Here is a 22,522-nt window from a genome sequence, read left to right on the forward strand (position 1 = left end):
TATTCTTTATATATTTTGGATATTAACCCCTTATCAGATATATGATTTGCAAATATTTTCTCCCATTCTGTAGGTTGTCTTTTCATTTTGTTGACAGTTTCCTTTACTTTGCAGAAGATATTTAGTTTGTGGTAGTTGCAGTTGTTTCTTTTTCTTTTTGCTTTGGGTGTCAGATTAAAAAAATCATCTGCAAGACCAACATCAAGGAGCTTACTAATGTTTTCTTCTAGGAGTTGCATTGTTTCAGGTCTTACATTCAAGTCTTTAATTCACTTTGAATTAATTTTTGTGTATGGTGTAAGATAGTGGCCCAGTTTCACTCTTGGGCTGGTAGCTATCCATTTTTCCCAATACAACTATTGAATAGGTGATCCTCTCCCCATTATGTATTCTCAGCTCCTCTTTTGTAAATTAATTGACCATATATGCATGTTTTTATTTCTGGGCTGTCTATTCTCTTCAACTGATCTACGTGTCTGTTTTCATTCCAATACCATACTGTTTTAATTACTATAGCTTTCTAATGTAGTTTGAAATCAGGAAGCATGATATCTCCAGTTTTGTTCTTCTCTCTAAAGATTGCTTGGCTATTCAGAGTCTTTTGTGGTTCCATATAAATTTCAGAATTCGTTGTTCTAAAACTATGAGAATTGCCATTGTAATTTTGATAGGGATTACACTGAATCTATAAAATGCTCTAGGTAGTATGGGCATTTTAACAACACTAATTCTTCCAGTCCATGATCACGGTATATCTTTCTATTTATTTGTGTCTTTTTCAGTTTCTTTCATCAATGCCTTATAGTTCTAAGTGTGCAGATCTTTCACCTCCTTGATTAAATTTATTCCTATGTATCTTATTCTTTTATAATGGGATACTTTTCTTAATTTCTCTTTCTGAAAGTTTATTATTAGTGTATAGAAACAACAGATTTTTGTATATTCATTTTGGATCCTGCAACTTTACTGTATTCATTTATTCTAAGAGCTCTGGTGGAGTCTCTAGAGTTTCTAAATATAATACCATGTCATCTGTATACTAACAGTTTCCTCCTCGTCCTTTCCAATTTTGATTTGTTTTTGCCTAATTACTCCACATAAGATTTCCAATATTATGTTAAATATAAGTGGAAAGAGTGGGCATCCTTTTATTGTTTCTAATCTTAGGGAAAAAGCATTCAGCTTGTCAACATTGAGGATGATGTTAGCTGTGGGTTTGTCATATGTGGCCTTTACTATGTTGAGAGTTTCTATCATAAATGGTTGTTGATTCTGTCAAAAAGCTTTTTCTGCCTCTATTGAGATAATCATATATTATTCATCATTTTGTCAATGTAGTGTATTCATATTTATTGATTTGCAGATGGTGAATCATCTTTGCCTCTCTAGAGTAAATCCCTCTTGATCATAGCATATGATCCTTTTAATGTACTGTTGAATTATAATGCCTAAAATTTTATTGAGAATTTTGCATCTATGATCATCAGGGATGTTAGCCTATAATTTTATTTTCTTGTGGCATTTGGTCTTGGTATCAGAGTAATGCTGGCCTCAGAAAATGAGTTTGGAAACATCCCCTGCTCCTTGATTTTTTGGAAAAGTTTGAGAATAATTGGTATTTAATCCTTCTTTGAATGGTTAGTAGAATTCATCAGGGAAGCTATCTGGTCCTGGACTTTTGTTTATTGGAAAGTTTTTGATTACTGATTCAATCTCCTTACCAGTAATCAGTCTGTTCATGTTTTTCATTTTTTTCGTGATTCAGTCTTGGTAGGTTGTATGTTTTTCAGAGTTCATCTATTCTAGGTTATCCAATTTATTGGTGTATAATTGTTCATAGTAGTATGTTATTATCCTTTGTGTTTCTGGGGTTTCAATTGTAACTTCTCTTTCATTTCTGATTTTATTTATTTGGGTCCTCTCTTTTTTTAGTGATAATAGCTAAAAGTTTATTAATTTTGTTTATCTTTTCAAAGAACTATATCTTAGTTTCACTGATCTTTTCTATTGTTTTTTGCCATTGCTTTTCTTCTAACATTGGGCTTCATTTGATATTTTTCTTATATTTCTTAAGGTGCACAGTTAGGTTGCTTATTTGAGACCTGCCTTGTTTCTTAACATAGGCATTAATGGCTATGAACTTCCCTCCTACAAGTGTTGCATAGGTTTTGCTTTAGCTGTGTTTCATAGTTTTTGGTATGCTGTATTTCCATTTTTATTTGTCTCAAGGTATTTCTTTTCATTTTGATTTTTGACCCATTGGTTGTTCAAGAGCATGTTGTTTAATCTCTACATATTGTTGAATTTCCAGTTTTATTTTTATAATTTCTAGTTTCATTCCACTGTAGTCAGAAAATATGCTTGATATGATTTCAGTAGTCTTAAATTTATTAAGATTTGTTATGTGGTCTAACATATGATATATCCTGGAGAATCTTCCATGTGCACTTGAGAAAATGTGTATTCTGGTTTTTTTGGATAGAATATTCTGTAAATATGTGTTATGTCCATCTGGTCTAGCATGTAGGTTAAGTTTGATATTTCTTTATTGATTGTCTATGGATGACTATCTATTGGTAAAAGTGGAGTATTAAAACCTATTTATTGGATTGCTGTTGATTTCTCTCTTTAGGTCTATTAATTTGTATATTTAGGTGCTTCTATGTTGTGTGTGTAAATATTTCCAAATGTTACATCCTTTCATTGGATTAACCCCTTTATCAGTATGTAATGCTCTTCTTTGTTTCTTATTACAATCTGTTTTATGGTCTATTTTGTTTGATATAAGTATAGCTACCTCAGTTTTTTTTGGTTCCCATTTGCATGGAATATATTTTACCATCTACCCACTTTAAGTCTATGTGTCTCCTTACATCTAAAGTGAGTCTTTTTTAGGACATATACAGATGGGTCTTATTTTTTATTTCATTCAACCATTCTGTATTCTGATTTTAGAATTAGCCTATTTACAATTAAAGTAGTTATTGGTAGGTATGGACTTACTGCCATTTTGTTACTTGTTTTCTGGCTGTTTTTTTAAGCTCTTCCCTGTTCCTTCTTCACTTGCTTTCTTCCTTAATAATTTGGTGACTTTATTGAGTTGTATGTTTAAGTTTTTTCTCTTTGTCTCCCAAAGGTTTTTATTCTGTGGTTACTGTGAGGCTTACATATTTGTAATGGTCTATTTTATGTTTGTACTGAAGTTATTATAAGCTTATCTAAAGCTCTACATTTTTTTAAGTTTACTTACGTATTTTAAGAGAGACAGACAGAGAGTGCACATCTGTGTGCAAAAATGAGGAAAGGGCAGAGAGGGAGAGAGAGAATCCCAATCAGGCCCCATGCTATTGGCACAGAGCCCAATGTGGGGCTCATCTCATAAACTGTGAGATTGTGACCTGAGCCAAACAAAAGAGTCAGATGCTTAATCACCTGAGCTACCCAGGCACCCCTAAAACTCTACATTTTTACTCTCCAATCCCACTTTTTATGTTTTTGATGTCATATTTTACATAGTGTGTTTTCCTTAACTAATTATTGTACTTATTACTTTGTCTTTTACCCTTCATACTAGCTTTGTAAGTGATTAATGCACTACTTTTTCTTTATATTTACCTTTACTAGGGAGATCTATATTTTTCTTGTTCCTAATTAGAGCTCTTTCTTTTCAACTTAAATCCCTTTAACATTTTTTTTTGAAAAGCCAGTTTAATGATGATGAACACTTTTGGCTTTTCCTTGTCTGGAAAACTTTATTGTTTTCTCAATTCTGAATGGTAACTTTGTTGGGTAGAGTGTTCTTGGTTGTCAGGTTTTGGTTTTTGTTTCTTCCTTTTAGCACTTTTATTACATCATGCCATTCCCTCTGGTTTGTCGTTTCTGCTGAAAAATTGATAATTTTATGGGGGGATTCTCTGTACATAACAAGTTACTTTTCTCTTGCTGCTTTTAAGATTCTCTCCTTGCCTTTAACTTTTTAAATTTTAATTATAATGTGTTTGGGTAAGGTATTCTTGAGTTCATCTTATTAGAAATTTTCTGAATCAAAATTATGTTTCCTTCCCCAAGTTAGTAAAGTTTTCAGGCATTATTTCTTCAAATAGGCTTTCTTCTTTCTCTTTCTGTCTTTTCCTTCTGGGACCCTTATAATGTGAATGTTAGTCCACTTCATGTTGTTCCACCAATCTCTTAAACTATCTTCACTTTTTTAATTATTTTTTTTCTTGTTGCTACTCTGTTGGATGTGTCTCACTGCCCTGTTTTTAAGTTACTGATTTCTGTTTTCTGCTTCCTCTAGTCTGCTGTTGAATCCCAATAGTGTATTTTTCACTTCAGTATTGTATTCTCCAGTTCTGTGACTTCTGTTTGGTACCTTCTTATGTTTTCTATTTCTTTGTTGAAGTTCTCAATGTGTTCATCTGTTCTTCTCTTGAGTTTGGTATCTCTGTACCAAATAGTATTTTTATACTATCAGTTTGAATCTTCTATTATATAACATCTCCATTTCATTAAAGTTTTTTTCTGAAGCTTTATCATATTCCTTTGTTTGGAACACACTCCTCTGTTTCTTCGCTTTGCTTGACTCTCTGTGTTGGTATGTATGCATTAGCTGAAACAACCACCTCTGAGACTCTTGAAGGAGTGGCCTTATGTAGGAGATTCGCCTTATTGCTCAACACTGCCATAGCTCTTGGTTGTGTCTCAGACCTTTGTAATTGTCCAAGCAGCTTATTCTATTATTAGCTCCCAGTGTTTAAGGGTGTGCTACAATCTATGTGTCCCAAAAGGGGTGGGATCTAGATTCAGCGCCTAGATTCAGGCTAATTGTAAGTGACATCCTTAGACAGCAGATTTTAGAGTATGCAAATATAGTCCTATGTAATACATGTGTAAGCCTTGTTAGCAACCGGAGCCAGGCAACCTGGAGGTGGCCACTGGGTGGCAATCACAAAACTCAGGACTCCACACAAGTGTATAAGATCCTTTCTGGGAGATATTGGTGCTCTAGAGCACAGCAGAGAGGGAGCATAAAGATGGGACCTGCCAGGAAAAAAAAAAAAAAAAAGTTGGCGACTGAGTGCTGGAGCAAAACATAGGGAGGGTGTGAAAATGGTGCCAGCCAGTCTTCATCCCCAGAAAATATTCCAACAGTGTCCTACATATGTATGTTAAGTGAGATGCCTGCCCCTTAGGCCAACACTTTAATATAAGCAAATGAGACTCTCACTTAAAGTCTGAGCATGATCTGCTACCTTTCAGCAGGGCCCTGGGGCAGGTGACTCCAAGTGCACAAGCCCTTTAAGAGGCATTTCCCAATTCATTGCAGCCTTGTGGGTCTTATGAACAACAGCTCCGTTGTTTTTCAAAGCTAGATGTCTTGGCAGATTGTCTCTCAGGTGTGTCTCTCTTAAAAGCTAGTGTATTCAATGTGAGGTTCAAGCCCTTTGCTCCTCAGGGAAAAGCTCCAGGCTTGGAATTCTTTCCCAGTTGTGGGTTTGCTAGGCCAGGGATGAGGTTGATAGTGAGATTGTGTCCTGGTCTGTCCTACCCACTTTAATGTGGGTTTTTTTTTCTTGTTTGCCCAGCGTGTAGGAGTTATTTAGCCAGTCTTGAGGATTTGTTTAAAAATCTCTTCCATATATATAGACTTAGTGTGTCCATGGAAGGATCTTCCTATGTTGCCATCTTGAACCAGAACTCCTAGAGAAAAACTCCACTTTTTGGACCTGCTGCAGTTGGGTATATCCATAACAGTTTTGATCAAGAATTGTGGTCAGATCTGTTGCTTCAGGACTGATTGAATAATTGCTAGTACAAACCCCTCCAGAATTATCTTTCCTTCTACCTTGGAAAACAACAACATGCCAGACCATGTCTGCACTTTGGTCTTAGTTATGGAAAGAGGATGACCCAGAATTGACACTTTGAGGCCCTCTATGATGAGAATTTAGCCTGAATAAGACATAAATCTTTGCTTTAAATTACAGATGTTTGAAGCTCATTTTTTTTTTTTTTTTTTTTTTTTTTGCTTTTTAGGCTAATCTGACTAATGCAGAGTCCGTCCCATCAGATCAGGTGTTGGAACATCTCCTGGGCAAAAACAATGTCTTACTCATATATGTATATCCACAGGATTTAGTGTAGACCCTGACATATAGTAGGTATTCAATATTATTTTAATAACTGAATATCTGCTTAATCTTTATCAGCACAACATTAAAATGAGGTACAATACCTACAGTTTTAGGGAAACAGAGTTTATAAACAGCACTGGAAAATTCTGTAATTCATGGAAATCAAGTCAGGGGAACCTGAGTGGCTCAATAGGTTGAGCATCCGATCCTGGCACAGGTCATGATCTCACTGCTCGTGAGTACTAGCCCCAAGTCGGACTCTGTGCTGACAGGTCAGAGCCTGGGGCCTGTTTCAGATTCTATGTCTCCCTCTCTTTCCATCCCTCCCCTGCTCATGTGTGCACTTGCTCTCTCTTTCTCTCTCTTTCAAAAATAAAATAAACATTAAAAATTTTTAATAAAAAAATCAAGTCAGAAACCTGATCAAAAGGGGTTATTATATGGATGCCTAAAACAAAGTCACTGAATTACAATTAAAAATTTTGTATAGACCTTCTATTATGCAAAAACAACAGTTGTCAATTGAAAGTCCTAGAGAAGTTTACTTAAGTGATTTACAATGCATTTCTAGTCTCCAAAAATTCTCACTTGAATACTGGTGCATTGGTTATAATTCTGCATGCCCATGGCTAGTTCAAAAGGTCTTTTCTTCATCAGATACTAAGTACCTTGTTTGGTTTTTTTTTCCTTGTTTTCATCTTAGTACAAAAGTTCTTCCCGATGGATGTGTATAACGCATGGATCTTGATGAATTGGTATTGTTTCCCTCATGAAAGCTGCAAGTTCCTCACATTATACCCTGTGAAAACTACTACCAGTATTTTATCTGACTTCTAACTATAGAAATGTCTTAACTTTTAGTGGTGGGTCTAGTTCTTTAGCCCTTGTAATTGTATATAGATGATTATACACACACACAGTGTTGAATATTCACAATATTTCTTCTAAGAATATCAACTATGCAGTCATAACATTTGAAGAACAAATGACAATCATGTCAATATTAGTCAAAACTGAGAAAATATTGGGAGAAAATATATTTACATTATAATGGTTACATGGCACCTAGAGTTTTTATACTTCTTGTGAACAATATATTTATTTGGAGAGTGTCTAATCTTTGGTATCAGATTGGTGTTTGACCTTTGTCACTTACTAATTATATAACTTTAAGAAAGTTAACTTCTCTGGGCCTATTTTTCTCATCTGTACTAAGGAATAAGAAAACTTATAATGCCAATGTGGTAATTACTAGAAATATTTTGTTGAGATGATATAGCATAGTACCTGGCAAAAGTTGTAACTCATCAAAGACAGGTATTATTATCAATGTGATTGCTATTTCATATCTTCTATCTATTTTTTAATACTGTTGCAAATAAAATATCCAAATGTATTAGGACAGGAGGGCAGCCTTTTGTTCTAATTAAGATTTTGAATGGATAAGGTCCACCCACATTATGGAGGATAATCAGCTTTACTCAAAATTCACGGATTTAAGTGTAAATCACATCTAAGAACACCCTCACAGAAGCATCTAGAATAATGTTTGACCAAATATCTGGGTACTGTGACCCAGATTAACACACAAGATTAACTGTCACAAAAACTAATTTGTTGCCTTTGACTTTCTGAACATATGATTCCTATACTTTACCATCTTGTGAATAAACAAGATTATCTGATGACTAAGCAAAAACTACAATACTTGTTGAACTTCTCTCTAGTGGACATTGAAAGAGACACTCCTAATGAGATCATTCCTCTTATAAAACCTATTAAGAGGTAGTTGACATTTGCATTTTGAATAGGGATTAGTCTATTTTTATGTTTGGTTTATAGAGCTCTCATTTTGTACTAGATAAGAAGAGAAAAGAAGGCAAGTGCTCTGGAGAATGTAGTATTTCTATTCCAAATAATTAATGGCATCACTAATACCCTATCCTCATGTTAGCAAAATCTACCTAGTAGCACTCTGGAAGAGCACAGCATACTCGGCAATCATTCGTCATGACACACAGTTGGTGTGCATGTGTGAGGATGTGGCTGAGAGAACCACAGTGAAGAAAAGCGTAAGGATAACATTAGGTTTATAAGGCTTGTGGTACCTTGATGTCACTGCACAGCAACCAGAGCGACTCTCCTGGGGAAAATGGTGAATTAAAAATCACCTGATCCATCCTGACAAGGTCTTCATCTTTCTGTAATCTCAGTAACTTCAGAAAGGCTGAACCCTCAGTGAGAGGTTACTGGTACTACCAAAAATAATTCTACCCTAGATTTTTTTAGATCACTGATAGGAACACTTTCCTATCATGTTATGATACCGGTGGTATCATATAGCAAAGTGATATAGTTTCACTGACTAGGGTCTCCTTAAACCACCATATAAGTGTAATATCAATTTGTCAAGATTAACATTAACAGCCTTTATTATAAACCTGTTCATAAGGAATCCCCTTACAGCTCCTATAAGAAATCCTTATAGTTAAATGTTAAAATGTGGAGGCAGATAGTTTACATCTATGTTACATATGCAAGGGTACTCTCAACAAGTTGATTTCATTTGTGAAATTTAATCTCAAACAGTGGTTGACTGTCTGCCAGACATTTGCCTTCAGTAGTCTTGCAAATCAGTCATATGTTGTAATTGAAGTTGGAGGTTGAGATTTCTAATCATGATACCTGTTTAAATTTTTCTGTCAGCCAAAGTGTCTACGGAGAATATTCAATTTTATTTCTTTCAAGACACTATAAAAAATCTCAGTATATGAATCCTAGAAGCAGTCTGACCAAATCAACTCTCCCCACAATTATTCCAACAGCTCTTGCCAGAAGAGGTTATTCTGAAGTTGCAAAGTAGAGATTGTATTCAATTATTTCCAAACGTCCTTAGAAAATGAATTTACACTACCTAGTATGATCTATTCTGTCTCTCTCACCCATATTCTTTTTCAAGTCCTGTAAAAGAAAACTAGGAGATATAAGGTAAAGGTAAAATATGTGTGCCACCAGAAGAGAACAAGCAATAAAAGGTGAAGTAGTCAAGAGTAAGCAGAACCCTACAGAATAGTCCTTTATTGACTTTGGGCTAATCCCACCATACATTGTGGGAACCCAACATTGCTAGTTAATATAAGAGCAAGACCCAATAATACTAAACCACAAGAGCTAAAGGTATATTCAACAGCTAAATAACTCTCATCTTTGTTAAGTTCAGTATTAACCGTTACAAGAAATAGAATTCCTAGCTTAATATAAATGATAAAAATACTTATTTCTTTATTTTAATTTGGCAATTTGAGTATTCGATCTTTTCAGCTGAATGGCTGACTTTGCTTTAAAATATATTAATTGTGGGGCACCTGGGTGGCTCAGTCGGTTGAGCATCCAACTTTGGCTTAGGTCATGATCTCACAGGTCACGGGTTTGACAGCTGACAGCTCAAAGCCTGGAGCCTCCTTTGGATTCTGTGTCTCCCTCTCTCTCTGCTCCTTCCCAGCTCATGCTTTGTCTCTCTCTGTCTCCCAAAAATAAATAAATGTTAAAAAAATGAGAAATAAATAAAATATATTGTTTTTAAAGTGTTATTTGTTAAAAAATTTGTTAATGTTTATTTATATTTTTGATAGAGAATGAGCAGGGGAGGGGCAGATAGAGAGGGAGAGACAGAATCTGAAGCAGGCTCCAGGCTCCCAGCTATCAGCACAGAGCCTGAAGTGGGGCTCAAACTCACAAACCACGAGATCATGACCTGAGCTGAAGTCAGATGCTTAACCAACTGAGCCACCCAGGTGCCCCATGTTTTTAAAGTGTTCTATAAGCTAAAAGTATTAATAAATGTGTACACTGTTGTGAGGCTCCAGTATTATTTCATGGCCACAATCTTAAACTATTTTTTATTTAATCAGTTACTATTACCCTCCCATATATAAAATCCTTCTTTCCCCCTCTCCTCTCTTCCATATTTTGTAACTGGTAGGAAACTTTAAAATATTTAAAAATCTAATCTGAGAAGTTTTACTTATGCATCTATTCAAATTATTTCTTCTTGTTTCAGTTTTGGTAGTTTGTATGTTTCTAGGAATTTGTATATTTCTTCCAGATTTCCCAGTTTGTTGGCATATAATTTTTCATAATATTTTCTTATAATTGTTTGTAGCTCTGTGGTGTTGGTTGTGATATCTCCTCTTTCATTTGTGATTTTATCTATTTGAGTCCTTTCTCTTTTCTTTTTGGTAAGTCTGGCTTGGGGTTATCTGTTTCATTCTTTCAAAGAATCAGTTCTCAGTTTCAATGATCTGTTTCATTCATCTGTTTTTTATTGTTGTTTCTGTATCATTCATTTCTGTTCTAATCTTTATATTTCCCTTCTTCTGCTAACGTTAGGCTTTATTTGCCATTCCTTTTCTAGCTCCTTCAGGTATAAGGTTAGGTTGTGTTTTTGAGACTTTTCTTGCTTCTTTAGTAGATGTGTATTGCAATATACTTCCCTCTTAAGATAGCTTTTCTCCATCCTAAAGGTTTTGAACTGTTATGTTTTGATTTTCATTTGCTTCCAATGTATTTTTTAAATTTCTTCTTTAATTTCCTGGTTAGCCATTCATTCTTTAATAGGATATTTTAATCTCCATGTATTTGTGATCTAAATTTTTTCTTGTGTTGACTTCAAGTTCCATAGTATTGTGTTCTGAAAATATGCACGGTATGATCTCAGTCTTTTTGTGGTTTTGAGGACTGCTTTGTGACCCAGTATGTGATCTACTCTGGATAATATTCCGTGTTAACTCAAAAAGAATGTGTATTCCACTGATTTAGGATGAAATGTTTTGAATATATCTGTTAAGTCCATTCAATCCAGATTGCCATTCAAATTGTTTCCTTGTTGATTTTCTGCTTAGATGATCTTTCCATTGCTGTAAGAGTAGGGTATTAAAGCCCCATACTATTATTTTATTATCAGTGAGTTTCTTTACATTTGTTATTGATTCATTTATATATTTGGGAGTTCAAGTTTGGGGCATAAATATTTACAATTGTTAGATCTTCTTGATGGATAGACCCCTTAATTATGATAAAATTCCCTTCTTCATCTCTTGTTATAGTCTTTGTTTTAAAATCTAGTTTGTCTAATATAAGTATGGCTACTCCAGCTTTATTTCTACATCCATTAACATGATAGATGGTTCTGTATCCCCTCACTTTCAATCTGCAGATTTCTTTAGCTCTAAAATGAGTCTCTTGTGGGCAACATACAGATGGGCCTTGTTGGGCTTTTTTTGTTTGTTTGTTTGATACCCTATGTCTTTTGATTGGAGCATTTAGTCCATTTATATTCATAGCAATTATTGTGTTACCTATAAAGTTGGTTTTCCTGGTTATGTTCTCTGTTCCTTTCTAATCTTCATTGCTTTTGGTCTTTTATTTTCCCCATCAGAGAGTCCCCTTTAATATTTCTTGCAGGGCTAGTTTAGTGGTCACAAACTCCTTTAGTTTTTGTTTGTCTGGAAAACTCTATCTCTCCTATTCTGAATGACAGCCTTGCTGGATATTCTTGGTTACGCCACTCTGTTCAAACCTGCCACATTTCTGTGGACACATCTGTGAACCTGATCTGTCTTCCCTTGTAGGTTAAGGACTCTTTTTCCCTTTATGCTCTCAGGATCCTTTCCTTGTTTGTGTTTTTGTGAGTTTGACTATGATATGTCTTGGTTATGGCTGTCTTTTGTTGAATTTAGTGGGAGCTCTCTGTGCTTCCTGGATTTCGATATCTGTTTCCTTCTCCAGAATAGAGAAGTTTTTATTATAATTTGATTAAATCTCCTTTTTTCTTTCCCTCTTTTTTTTAGCTTCATTATTTTCCATAATTTTATCTTCTATATCACTCATTTGTTCCTCCACTTTGTCCATCCTCTAGTTCTTTTATCTTTGCAGTAAGGGATTTTCTAATGTCTTCTATGCTTTTCTCAAACCCAGCTAGTATCCTTGTGATTGTTGTTTTAAATTCTGGTTCAGACATCATCTTTGTATCTGTATTGATTAAATCCTTGGCCATGACTTCTTCCTCCATCTTCTCATTTTGTGTGGGTCATCACTGTTTTTCGTATGTGTTAAGAAAGCCTGTTATATTTGGGCTCCTGAGAGTAATGGCTATAGTAAGAAGAGGTCCAGAAACAAAAAATTTTTAAAAATTAAAAAATAAAAAACAGGAAGCTAAAATCTATTTCCCCTAGAGCTGAAGCTTTGCAGCACTCTATGATCAGTAAACCTGATGCATGGGAGGGGTCTGTGCTGGTGTTCTGGGGGTAGAGCTTGCTGTGCTGATTCGTGCTCTAGTGGAGGGCACGGCAGGGGCGGGGGGTGATGTAAGCAACTCTGGCCTCCACTTGGGGGTGCTGTGTTGCACACTAAAGTTGGTCACTGCTGATGGTGGTGGCGGGAGGGGAGAGAATGGTGTGTCCCTGCCCTCTCATCCTTAGAGCAGGGAGTTCATGCCTGCTACCTCTTACTGCTACTCTCACCTCTCTTCCGTCAGATCCCTGGCTTCAATGAGCTGTCTGCCTGCCAGGCAGCGCAGTACTCCTGTTTTGTTTTGTTTTTTTTTTTTTATCTCAGGTGTGTTGTTGTGTTTCAAAACTCCAAATCTTGGGGACCCATGATGCAGACCCACACTGATCCTCTGGGAGAGGGTCTGGTTACACGTTTGTTGCTTCCTGGTTTGTCCCAGAAAAGTGGTCCCACCTCAGTGCAGCAGTTCAGAGTTTATGGTAAAACACAACACAAAGCCAGCAAAGGTTTGTTTCCCTCAGCCAGTGTCTTTCTTCCTATACTAGGAAACAGGGCAGCAGGTTGACATCACCAGTTCTTTTTGTCCCTGGACAGGCCATGTCAGCACTCGCAAATGTCCTCCAAACAGGGGAACTATTTCTCCCCAGGGGGCTCAGGGGATCCTCAGACCATACTGCCTGCTTCCAGGTCTCTGTCAAGCCCACTAGGAATGACCCTGGTGATGGTGTGGACTTCTAAAACTTCAGACTTTCAGCTCTGCTGCTTATAACTTGTAGTATTCAGCCCCTCTCCTTTTTCCAGTCAGTGGTTTTGGGAAAAAGTTTTTCTTGTGCAATTTCCCCATGTACTTTTACTCTCTTTACCTCTCTCTTGCTCCTCTCTCTCTGATAAGGGCTCCCTTCCCTCCACAGCACTCGCAATTCTTTTCTTCCCCAAATTAACTCTCCATAACTCCCGTCTTCCACAATGTGCCATTTTTTTCTATCTCTAGTTGTGCAGTTTTACTCTCAGTCCTTGGATCAATTTCTTGGGTGTTCAAAATGATTTGATATTTATCTAGGTGTATTTGAGGGATGAGGCAAGCCTAAGGCCCCCTACTCCCCTGCCATCTTAATCTTCTCATTCTGCTATACTCTTATTTTAAAAATGTTTCTTATATTACATTCTACTTTAAATAGATGTATATTCTACAGTATTTTCAATGGTTTGTCGATGGTGCCATACAATGAGGAAGCAAATTTTAAGATTATGAGAGTAAATCATATTCAACTAACAGATCGTGAACTTCTAATATTTCTTGCAAATGTCATGTTCAGAAAGAAATTTAAAGTCCACATAATCTGGTAGGTTCTATATATTTGTTGTATAAATTGATGGCCCTGGCTCCCTGGAACTCTCCCTTTCTGCATTTTCTAAGACTCTACGGTCTCTTCGTTTTCCAGTCACTCTGTCCACATTTCATGTTCCTAAGCAGGGACCTTCTTGTGAATTACCTGAAAAAATGTCTTTGATTCTCTTCTCTCTCAACACATTTCTTCTCTGACAGCCTTCAGAATCATTTCCTCATCATCTAGGGGATAACTGTTCTCAAACTTCTGTCTTCATCTCTAAGGCTGTATGTCAAACTGTCCAGTCGATCTCCATCTCATTGTGTCCTTGTCAATTAATATCACCAAATAGGTTAGGCCAAAAATAGGGGCCTTTCTGAAATTTTCCTTTCACTATATTCTTATATAAAATTGCCAAACCCTATTGATTCTACTTCTTAGGCTATGACACCCTCAGTGTGTCACTTTCCTATCTTAGTTCAGGCCCATCATCTCTTACTCCTCTCAATTCCTTGCAGGTGACACATTGCCAACAAATAGATTTTCTAAAGTGTAAACCACATCTCTTCTCCTTTCATTAAGGTTCTTCAGTGGTTTATCATTTCTTAGAGATTAACATCCAACCATTTAGCATGGCATTTTAAAAAACTATTATGATAAAAACTCAACCTGCCATGATTCCCCTCACACACACATGAACTGATTTCTATTCCATGAGCAAAGAAAGACATGATCTTCTATACCTCCCTGCCTTTGCATAAGCTGTTTTGTGGTGGTGGTGGTGGGATAGTAAACTAGCCCACTCTAAATTTCTGCATATCCTTTAAGTCACAAATTGATGACTTGCAGAAATATGGAATTTACTTTTTCCCAAGGCAGCCCATTCAACATCATCTAGAGCTGACACCATTAGAGTTATTCCTTGCCCTTAATTGTACTCCTTGTGGTCATGCAGAACAAGTCTAATGTTTTTCTTTTATGTGATAGATCTTCAAATAATTTAAAACATGTTACTCCTAGTGCTTCTGTTCTCTGACGTAACTATCCACAAAATCCTTTAGATAAGCCTTTTTTCCCCCTAGCCCACTAAAAGTTAGCATCCAGAACTTTATCATGGTCAGACATGGTCTCTGGGGTACACAGTAGAGTGAAGCTTGACTCCGCTCTTTGTATTATGCACACCTCACATTATTCACAAGTGGATTGCTCAGCAGAGAGCCAGGATTCATGCTCATCCTAGAGAGAACTGGGAATTAGGCCACAGTTTTGTTTTCTTATGCAATCTCTGCACCAATCATAAAGCATTTGAAATTCTGAGCCTGTGGGAAAATTACCTTTTATTTCTCAGCTGTATCTTCATCCTGTTGGCCAAAGAAAATGAAATTGGATCTGAAATCACTGATTAAGAGTTGTAGATTCCATGTAAATTGTATGAAGAGTAGAGAAGAGAAAGAAGTATGGGGGATGTATACAGTGAAGATTATCTATGGTTTTTGACAGAGCTGTCACCCACTATGGGAAAAGGATAAGGCATAGAACCCCCACTAGGTAGGGTGCCTTGGAGAGGAGAACAGAATATTCAAGTCCTTTGAGGTAGTGTTCTTCATTTATTAAGGCACTACAGATAACCAAAAACAGGCTTGCCTCTCTGAGGGATAGTTACCTCTGAACAAACATCAAGCTCTTCCATATTAAAAATGTACCCCTCACAGAAGTTTAATCCTCAGATAAGAGACAGGGATATGGTCCTCACCACTTAATTCACAGGACATAAGCAAGAACCTAAGGATGTACCTCATAGTTGCTAACGAACTTGTACCATGTCCCAACTTAATTCTATTACCATGTGTGAATATTCACAATTAATGTTAAGATTATAATCACAATATTCAGAATAACACCTACAAATAAACGCTTGGCTCAAATACTATAGAAGTATTTATATCTTAAAGGAACTTCAACGTATTCATATGTTGCCCATTTTTCATTTTAATTATAAAACTATAGGCCTGATTTTGGAAACATAGCCCTGATGATATGTGTTTTTAAGTCTTTGCGTTAATTTCCAATAACTCTCTAAAGAAATACCAAGAGAGACACTTCTGGCCCTATTAGATTATTCTTAAGTAAGCAGCTCTTAAATTTAAAACACCAGGTTTAAATGTTACTTTTACCAGTGCTGCTACATGGACACTAGCTTGTTTTCCTACCGACCTTTGGATTCATTATCTAATTGAGGGGGAAAAGTCCTTCAGTATATTAATCCATTTCTGTCTGCATCTCTTTAAAAAAAATTAATATAGTAATTATATAGTCCCTTATATACTTTTCCAAATGTCCCTACTATTTGAAATTTTAAATCTTTTGTGATATTAAGGTCACTCAATGTGTGTATTTCTTACTATAGTAAAAACTTTTTACCTACTCTTCTTAATACATATCAAGTTCAAGATGTTCTACTGTATTTATTTCCATTAATTAAAGGACTTAGACTTAGCAGTATTAATGCAAAACATAAGACATGCTCTGCCTACAATTGTCTCCATCTCCCCTACTGGCAACTTCGTCATTCTCTGTGCTCAGGACAAAAATTTCAGTCAGTCGTGATAGGCCTCTGTTACCCTTCCAATCCTAAACTTAAGCCTCGCACTCCAGCCACACAAGCACCACTGCTGTCCCTTGAATGTGATATTCCCACAGCAGGTCCCAGGTCAGGTCCTTTGTACCTGTTCTTCTCTTTACCTGGAAAACCTGTCCTCTAGGTAGCCATGTGCCCCATTCCCTCACCTCCTCCAGGACCTCAGTGAAATATGCAAACTTCCTCCTCTGCACTCTCCATTTTCTTCCATGGCACTTATCACCATCTACCATACTATCTACTTCACCTACTTATTGTCTCTCTCTGCATGATAGGTACAATTCTAAAGATGGACCCCCAAGATTACTGTCCCCTAGTTACTGAAATAACTTTGTAAGGGACTTGGTAAGCTCTCTAAAGTTGCTAAACAGCTGACCTTAACATAGGGAGATCATCTGGGTTATCTGTGTGGAGCCAATGTAATTATACCTGGCCCTCAGAAGCAGAAAAGTAAGGCAGAAGACATATGGGGGTCAGAGAGATTCAAGGTATGAGAAAGACTCCATATGCAGTGGCTGGTTTGAAAATGAATGAGTGTGATGAGGAAAGCAGGCATTCTGACTGAGGTGAGAGAGGCTCCCTAATGACAACTACTAGGAGAACAGAAACCTCATTCCTGCTTGTACAAGGAACCAAATACTGTCAACAACCTGAATGAGCCTAGAAGCAGAGTCTCCCTAGAACCTCCAGACAGAAACACAGCCCTGCTGTGAAAAGATGAAACACATCCTTCAATTTCAGCCTTGTGAAACCCAGAGCCGATAAATAACTGAACCATGTTGTGCCGAGTCTTACCAACAGAGAATAAATGAATGTTACGGTAAGTCACTACATTTGCTAAGGGTGCAATAGAAAACTAGTATACCCTATTAGCATATAAGCTTTATGAGGACACGGATTCCCATCTGGGATTTTTTTTTCCATGCTGTGTGGCAGAGCCTAGAATAGCACCTCACAATAATAGACAATAAATACTTGTTGAATGAATGTACACAGTATATGCACTTTCCCATGAAATCTGTATTTTACAAGATGATAACGTTTTTTGACCCCAAAACATTGAATGAAAATATTTAAAACTAAAATGTAAAAGGTGGATTGTTTTGAAAACTGTTTAATCGGTAGTCTGTATCTCTGCAAGTTAGTGGCGACTGGTTGCCACTTCCTAAAGCACTGGTTTTCAAAATGCATATCCTAACAGGTCATAAAATCAAGTTATGGGGTTGAGATAGGTAGGAAGAAAATAAAACCAAAAAATTAGAACTTTAACTTCAGTGTGGGATGTATGAGTGTGTGTCTTCTGGATCACACTGTAGGATGTATTTCTTACTGTAGAAATGTACCGGCAAAATAATTGGAAAACAACAGCCCTAAAGGTCACTGCACTCTGTGCTGTGGACCAGGATGCAATTTAGGGCCGGACCAGAGGTGAGATGAAGACAAATGAATGGTGAATGTGTCTGTTACAAAAGAGTTTATCAGGAAAGAACTACACTATGCTAAGTCTGTGATTAAATTTGCAAGGCAAGAGAGAGCACTATGGTTGAAGTATTCACGCAAATTGCACCATGTTAAAGTGAAGAAATGAACCCTTTTCCTCGTGTGATGTTTTTTTGTTTTGTTTTGCCTTGGGGCTGGAATGGTGCCTCTGGACACTATTCAGACCCCCCTAACAAAGAACAGTCAGTGTTCTTGGTATAAAATCCAACAGCATCTGGAAGAGGAAGACTTGAGGCTTTCATCAGCAAAGCATCTAAGATGCTGTTTCTCTCTTCCCTTACAGGGAAGGATTAAAAACCTAATACCTATCTATCTTCTGAGATTAGCCAGTTATTAGTGTCATATAAATTTAGCAGGAAAGGAAGTTAGAAATTTCCTTGGCACGTGGAACCAAAAAATAAATACTGGTTAGAGGAACTGGAAATTCAATCTAACTCAATATTCTCATTTATTTTGCAGATGACGAAGCTGACCCAAAGGCTTACACTATCCCCATTATTATAACAATGTTACTCTTATATTTATCCATGATTCTAGTGCTGTCTGTGGACTGCATATGGATAACAAATATAAGGATAATGCAACTGTATGCTCTTCATTCCCCTTCTCAAGGGCATACTTCTGGCTGATAGGGCTCACACCATGTATCTTTGTACCCTCATTAATGCCTATTGTGGTTGGGGAACTAAGATAATACCTGCAGTCCACTTAGCAGAGTGCCTAGTACACTATAAAAGCTAAGTAAATACCAGCATATATGCTTTTGTGGCTTTGACTGTAATAAGAGCATTATTACTATAGAATGTTTATGCATGGGGAATTCTTAACAGCTGTTGATTTTCATTGCATTATACGACAAAAAAAAAATCATGCTTTATCCACTTATATTCAGAGACATTAGAAAACTAGAGTTTTTATCTCCGTAATGCACTTTAAATAAATTAGTAAAGATAAAAGAATTCCAATTAAAAATCACCCAGAAAATTTCTTATGTGAAAAATAAATAGACCTAGGATTTATAATTCATAAAGATAATATTTCTAATGAAAATATAAAATCTTGCATATTATGAAGTTCATCTTTCTTTAGGTAAGAATCAGACTTAATGCTACATGACCATTGGCATTTAGAGTTTCGAGCCCATACCCAAGGCCATGGGCTCTGAATTCTAAAAGCAAAATGTGAGTTCCTTTAGGAGATGTTCCACAAAGAAAGAATATCAAAACATTAAAATAAGTGAATCATAGTCTGTTTTTTTCTGAGGATCCAACCATGTTATCAAAGATTTTTTTTCCCCTCAAATCTTACAGCTCTATAGCACCTTTCCCCCCTGCTACTTTTGTATGATAGAATTAGCGTATAATTATGTGATCTTTCACACTGGAAAGACTATTCTTTTATTAATGACTCTTTGAAAAAGTTCTTTATTATTTATCTTTGAAAGTGAGTTTGAAATCAAAAGGCTCTCATGACTTTTCCTTTCCTTCTTTTGAGCTTAGGAGTTCTTAAAAGTAATACAATAGGTGGTTATGGATGTCACAGGCAGTCCTAAGTTTCCATTTTTAAGATGAGAAATCAGGTTCACGAAACCAATGTTGCATCCTCTTTTCCCTCCATATTAAATGTTTGAGGTGTCGAAGAACATGTATGCAAAATATTGATGTTCCAAAAAGGCTATTTGCCTTTTCTCTCCCTTGTCAGGACAAATAGAAAGTGGGTCAGAACAATAAGAAGGGGGATATAATTCACATTTTGTAGTAGGCAAATTCCAAATTAGTCTTAAATGAGGGATTCACCCAGCCCATAATCTCAAGTCAATTCTGGAAGGTACCACTGTATCTCTGCGGAGGCTAAGCAAGCCTCATTGCTGTTTTTGGCTGACTGCTTTTTTTCTAACATTAGGCTTACCAGAGTACTCCAGATTGAATATGGGCAATTAAAAGGGAGGGTGTACATTATTGCAAATTTTAATCATTTCTCGAGCCATTTTGCTTGCAGTGATAATCCCACATGACCAACATATCTTGCATAAGAAACTCAAATGACTCTTGGCTGCAAGCAGCTCTTCAGTTACTTTGTAACCTATTCCTGCTTAATTTCTTGGACTTTCCCCACTTGTGGCCAGGACCTGCCAAATCAGGGCTTCAGTGGCTGCTTGGCTCCCCACAGCCATGGCTAACTTATCTAAGACTGGCACATGAACAATAATGCCAATGACTCAAGTGATGATCAGAATCTTCTCAATTACACTGCTGCTATTTATGTATGGCAGAAACTCTCTCTGTCCAACACTTCCACTGTGTGCAAAGTAATACTGTGCCAGAACTATTTCAAAAATGTGTATCTCCTATGTTTTTGGTACTATTTCAGTGGAGAGAGAATAATAATAACCTGATGACCTTGGAAACTTTGTTTTTGAGGCCTCAGGGAAATTTACCCAAATTTTTTTGTGAGCCAAAAAACATTCCAAATTGCACATCTTTTTGCCTAGCCATTTGGAATGCCATGATATCCCTTTAGTTGGAAATGTCTACATAGCTGCATTCTCACCAGCCATCTTTTGCTTTTGAAGAAAAAAATAATAGTTTACTTTGATTGTACTCAAGAAATTCCATCTTTCAAGCTCACTGGTCTTATATATGATGATTTTTCCTTTTTAAATGAGAAGAGTTGCCTGAGTCCTCCCTCAAATAGCTTCAGTGAGGTCCTCCTTTAACAGATCTTCAGGGCAAAAGAGACGAAATATAAACAGAAAGTACAAGCCACTATATGTGACATCACACCTTATAACTAGAACAAAATGGAGGATCTAGATATGGTCTTCCTCACTCACAAGTTCTTAGCCTGTCATCCAACTTGTTTAATTACATTATGAAAGCCAGTTAAACCTGAAGAATTTCAGAGACTCAATTTTACCTTTGGACTGCTGAGACTAGAGCCCAGCAGGGAGTGAAGCAACCACTTGTAAAACAATTTACTATGAGAATTTCCATCCCATGGTCTTGACCTTTCCATTTCAATGATCCAGAAAGTTAAAGGTCTACCTGATATGAATAGAACGATAGGAAACTTTCCTCACTATTACTTAAGAATAAGTTAAATTATCCAGTTTCAACTACGGTTTAAGAGATTAGATTCTGGAATGAGCCTGCTTGGTTTGAACTCTGGCTTCCCTGTTAATTAGCTGGCTGACCTTGGGAAGTCACTGAAGATTCTGAAACTTTGGTTTACTCATCTGTAAAAAGGAGATAATAATATTATCTTCCTCACTGGGCTGTTAAGAGGATTAAATGAGCTCAGTCACATGAGGTACTTTGTTCGGTTTATGGCATATGTTTTAAGTATCCAATAAATGTTAGCTTCCCCATGTCCACTGAAGTAATAAAAAACTAAGTTTAGTTGTAGAGTGCTTTTTTTTTTAATTTGCTTCAGAATCTCAAATCTTCAGTGAATTTCCATGAGTGCTGTTTTGGACTAAGAATTAATAGTGTTAGGAAGGAAATATTTCCATGCTATAAATAACTTATAAGGAAATTTTATATTGCCAGGATGTTTTTTAACAAATCAATATAGTTGATATCATGTGCTGACTGAATAATACAATTATTCTAATTAACTAATCATGCAGTCTATGGGTTTTGTAAAAGTGTGTCAGCATTTAGCCAACAGATACAGTCATGAATAATTTGACAAAGAATAAAGTTATTATTTTTGCTATTGGAAACTTAGTTTTGTGTATGTGTGAACAGTCAATGCACTAAACATGTTATTCAACAGACTGAATTATATATCTCATGGGATTTTAAAAATCATCCTCTTGAATGGGTCCAGACAAGGTTTTTAAAAAAACTGCTATTATTAAACACTATGGTAAATTAACCAGTCTCTGGTTTTATGTTACTTTTTATAAAGTATCACCTTATATCATTATTCTGTTCTTGTCTCCAATTATCCAATTTTAATCAATAGTCTGCTTTCCCCTCAAAGCAAAAAGCAAAACAAGACAGAACTTTCATTTGCTGATTCTACAAAGAATTTAAATTCTGCCAGTCCAGAATATCCATGGAGCTAATTAGGAAATTAGAGAATAAATCTAACCATTATTCACTTCTCTACCATGTCCCAGAAGTCAATCATTGCAAAATGAAATACATCATTGTCTGAAGAGTATTCCTTTCATATTGACCCTGAGATTTAGAAACTACTCTAGGTAACTCATTACAATGATTACAGAGTTAACCATTAGAAAACTATTTACTGACCCAGAAATCAGGGAGATCAAAATAATTACTTTCATGAAAATGAAAGAATCTTCACTGGGAAATTGAAATAAGGTTTGTTTTGGTTTTGGTTTTTTGGGTTTTTTTTCCCAGAATTTATTCAAATTACTGTCCATTAGAATTAAGGATTGGGGTTACCTTCCCAGCATTTAACATGCATCCTCAGGGGATTTCACATTACTGTAAGTATCTCATGAAGGAACAAATAACATTAATTTATTAAATAACATGACAGTTTATGGAAATCTATAGAAGATGTTATTCTGAGTGAAATAAAAATGTGCTATGAGAAAATGAATTAGGAAGAAAATGGAGGGGGTGGGCAGGAAATGCAGTATGGAAAACTCTTCATTC

General features: G+C 36.2%; 1 protein-coding gene across 9 annotated transcripts in view; it reads right to left on the minus strand.

Annotated features, from left to right (window-relative positions):
* Positions 1-22,522, minus strand: part of TAFA2 (TAFA chemokine like family member 2) — a 549,986-nt gene that overhangs the window by 24,055 nt on the left and 503,409 nt on the right. For 8 of the 9 annotated variants that reach the window (XM_047865654.1, XM_047865653.1, XM_047865652.1 and 5 more), the window contains one exon: positions 15,073-15,111. The exons of the other annotated variant lie outside the window; for it this stretch is intronic. In XM_047865654.1, the coding sequence (XP_047721610.1) occupies positions 15,088-15,111 (24 nt within the window). In that variant the 3' untranslated portion in view covers positions 15,073-15,087. Of the gene's footprint in view, positions 1-15,072; positions 15,112-22,522 lie in introns of those variants that run through there. 9 annotated transcript variants of the gene reach the window in all.

This window comes from Prionailurus viverrinus, chromosome B4 (assembly GCF_022837055.1).
Source record: "Prionailurus viverrinus isolate Anna chromosome B4, UM_Priviv_1.0, whole genome shotgun sequence".
Classification (NCBI taxonomy): Eukaryota; Metazoa; Chordata; class Mammalia; order Carnivora; family Felidae; genus Prionailurus; species Prionailurus viverrinus.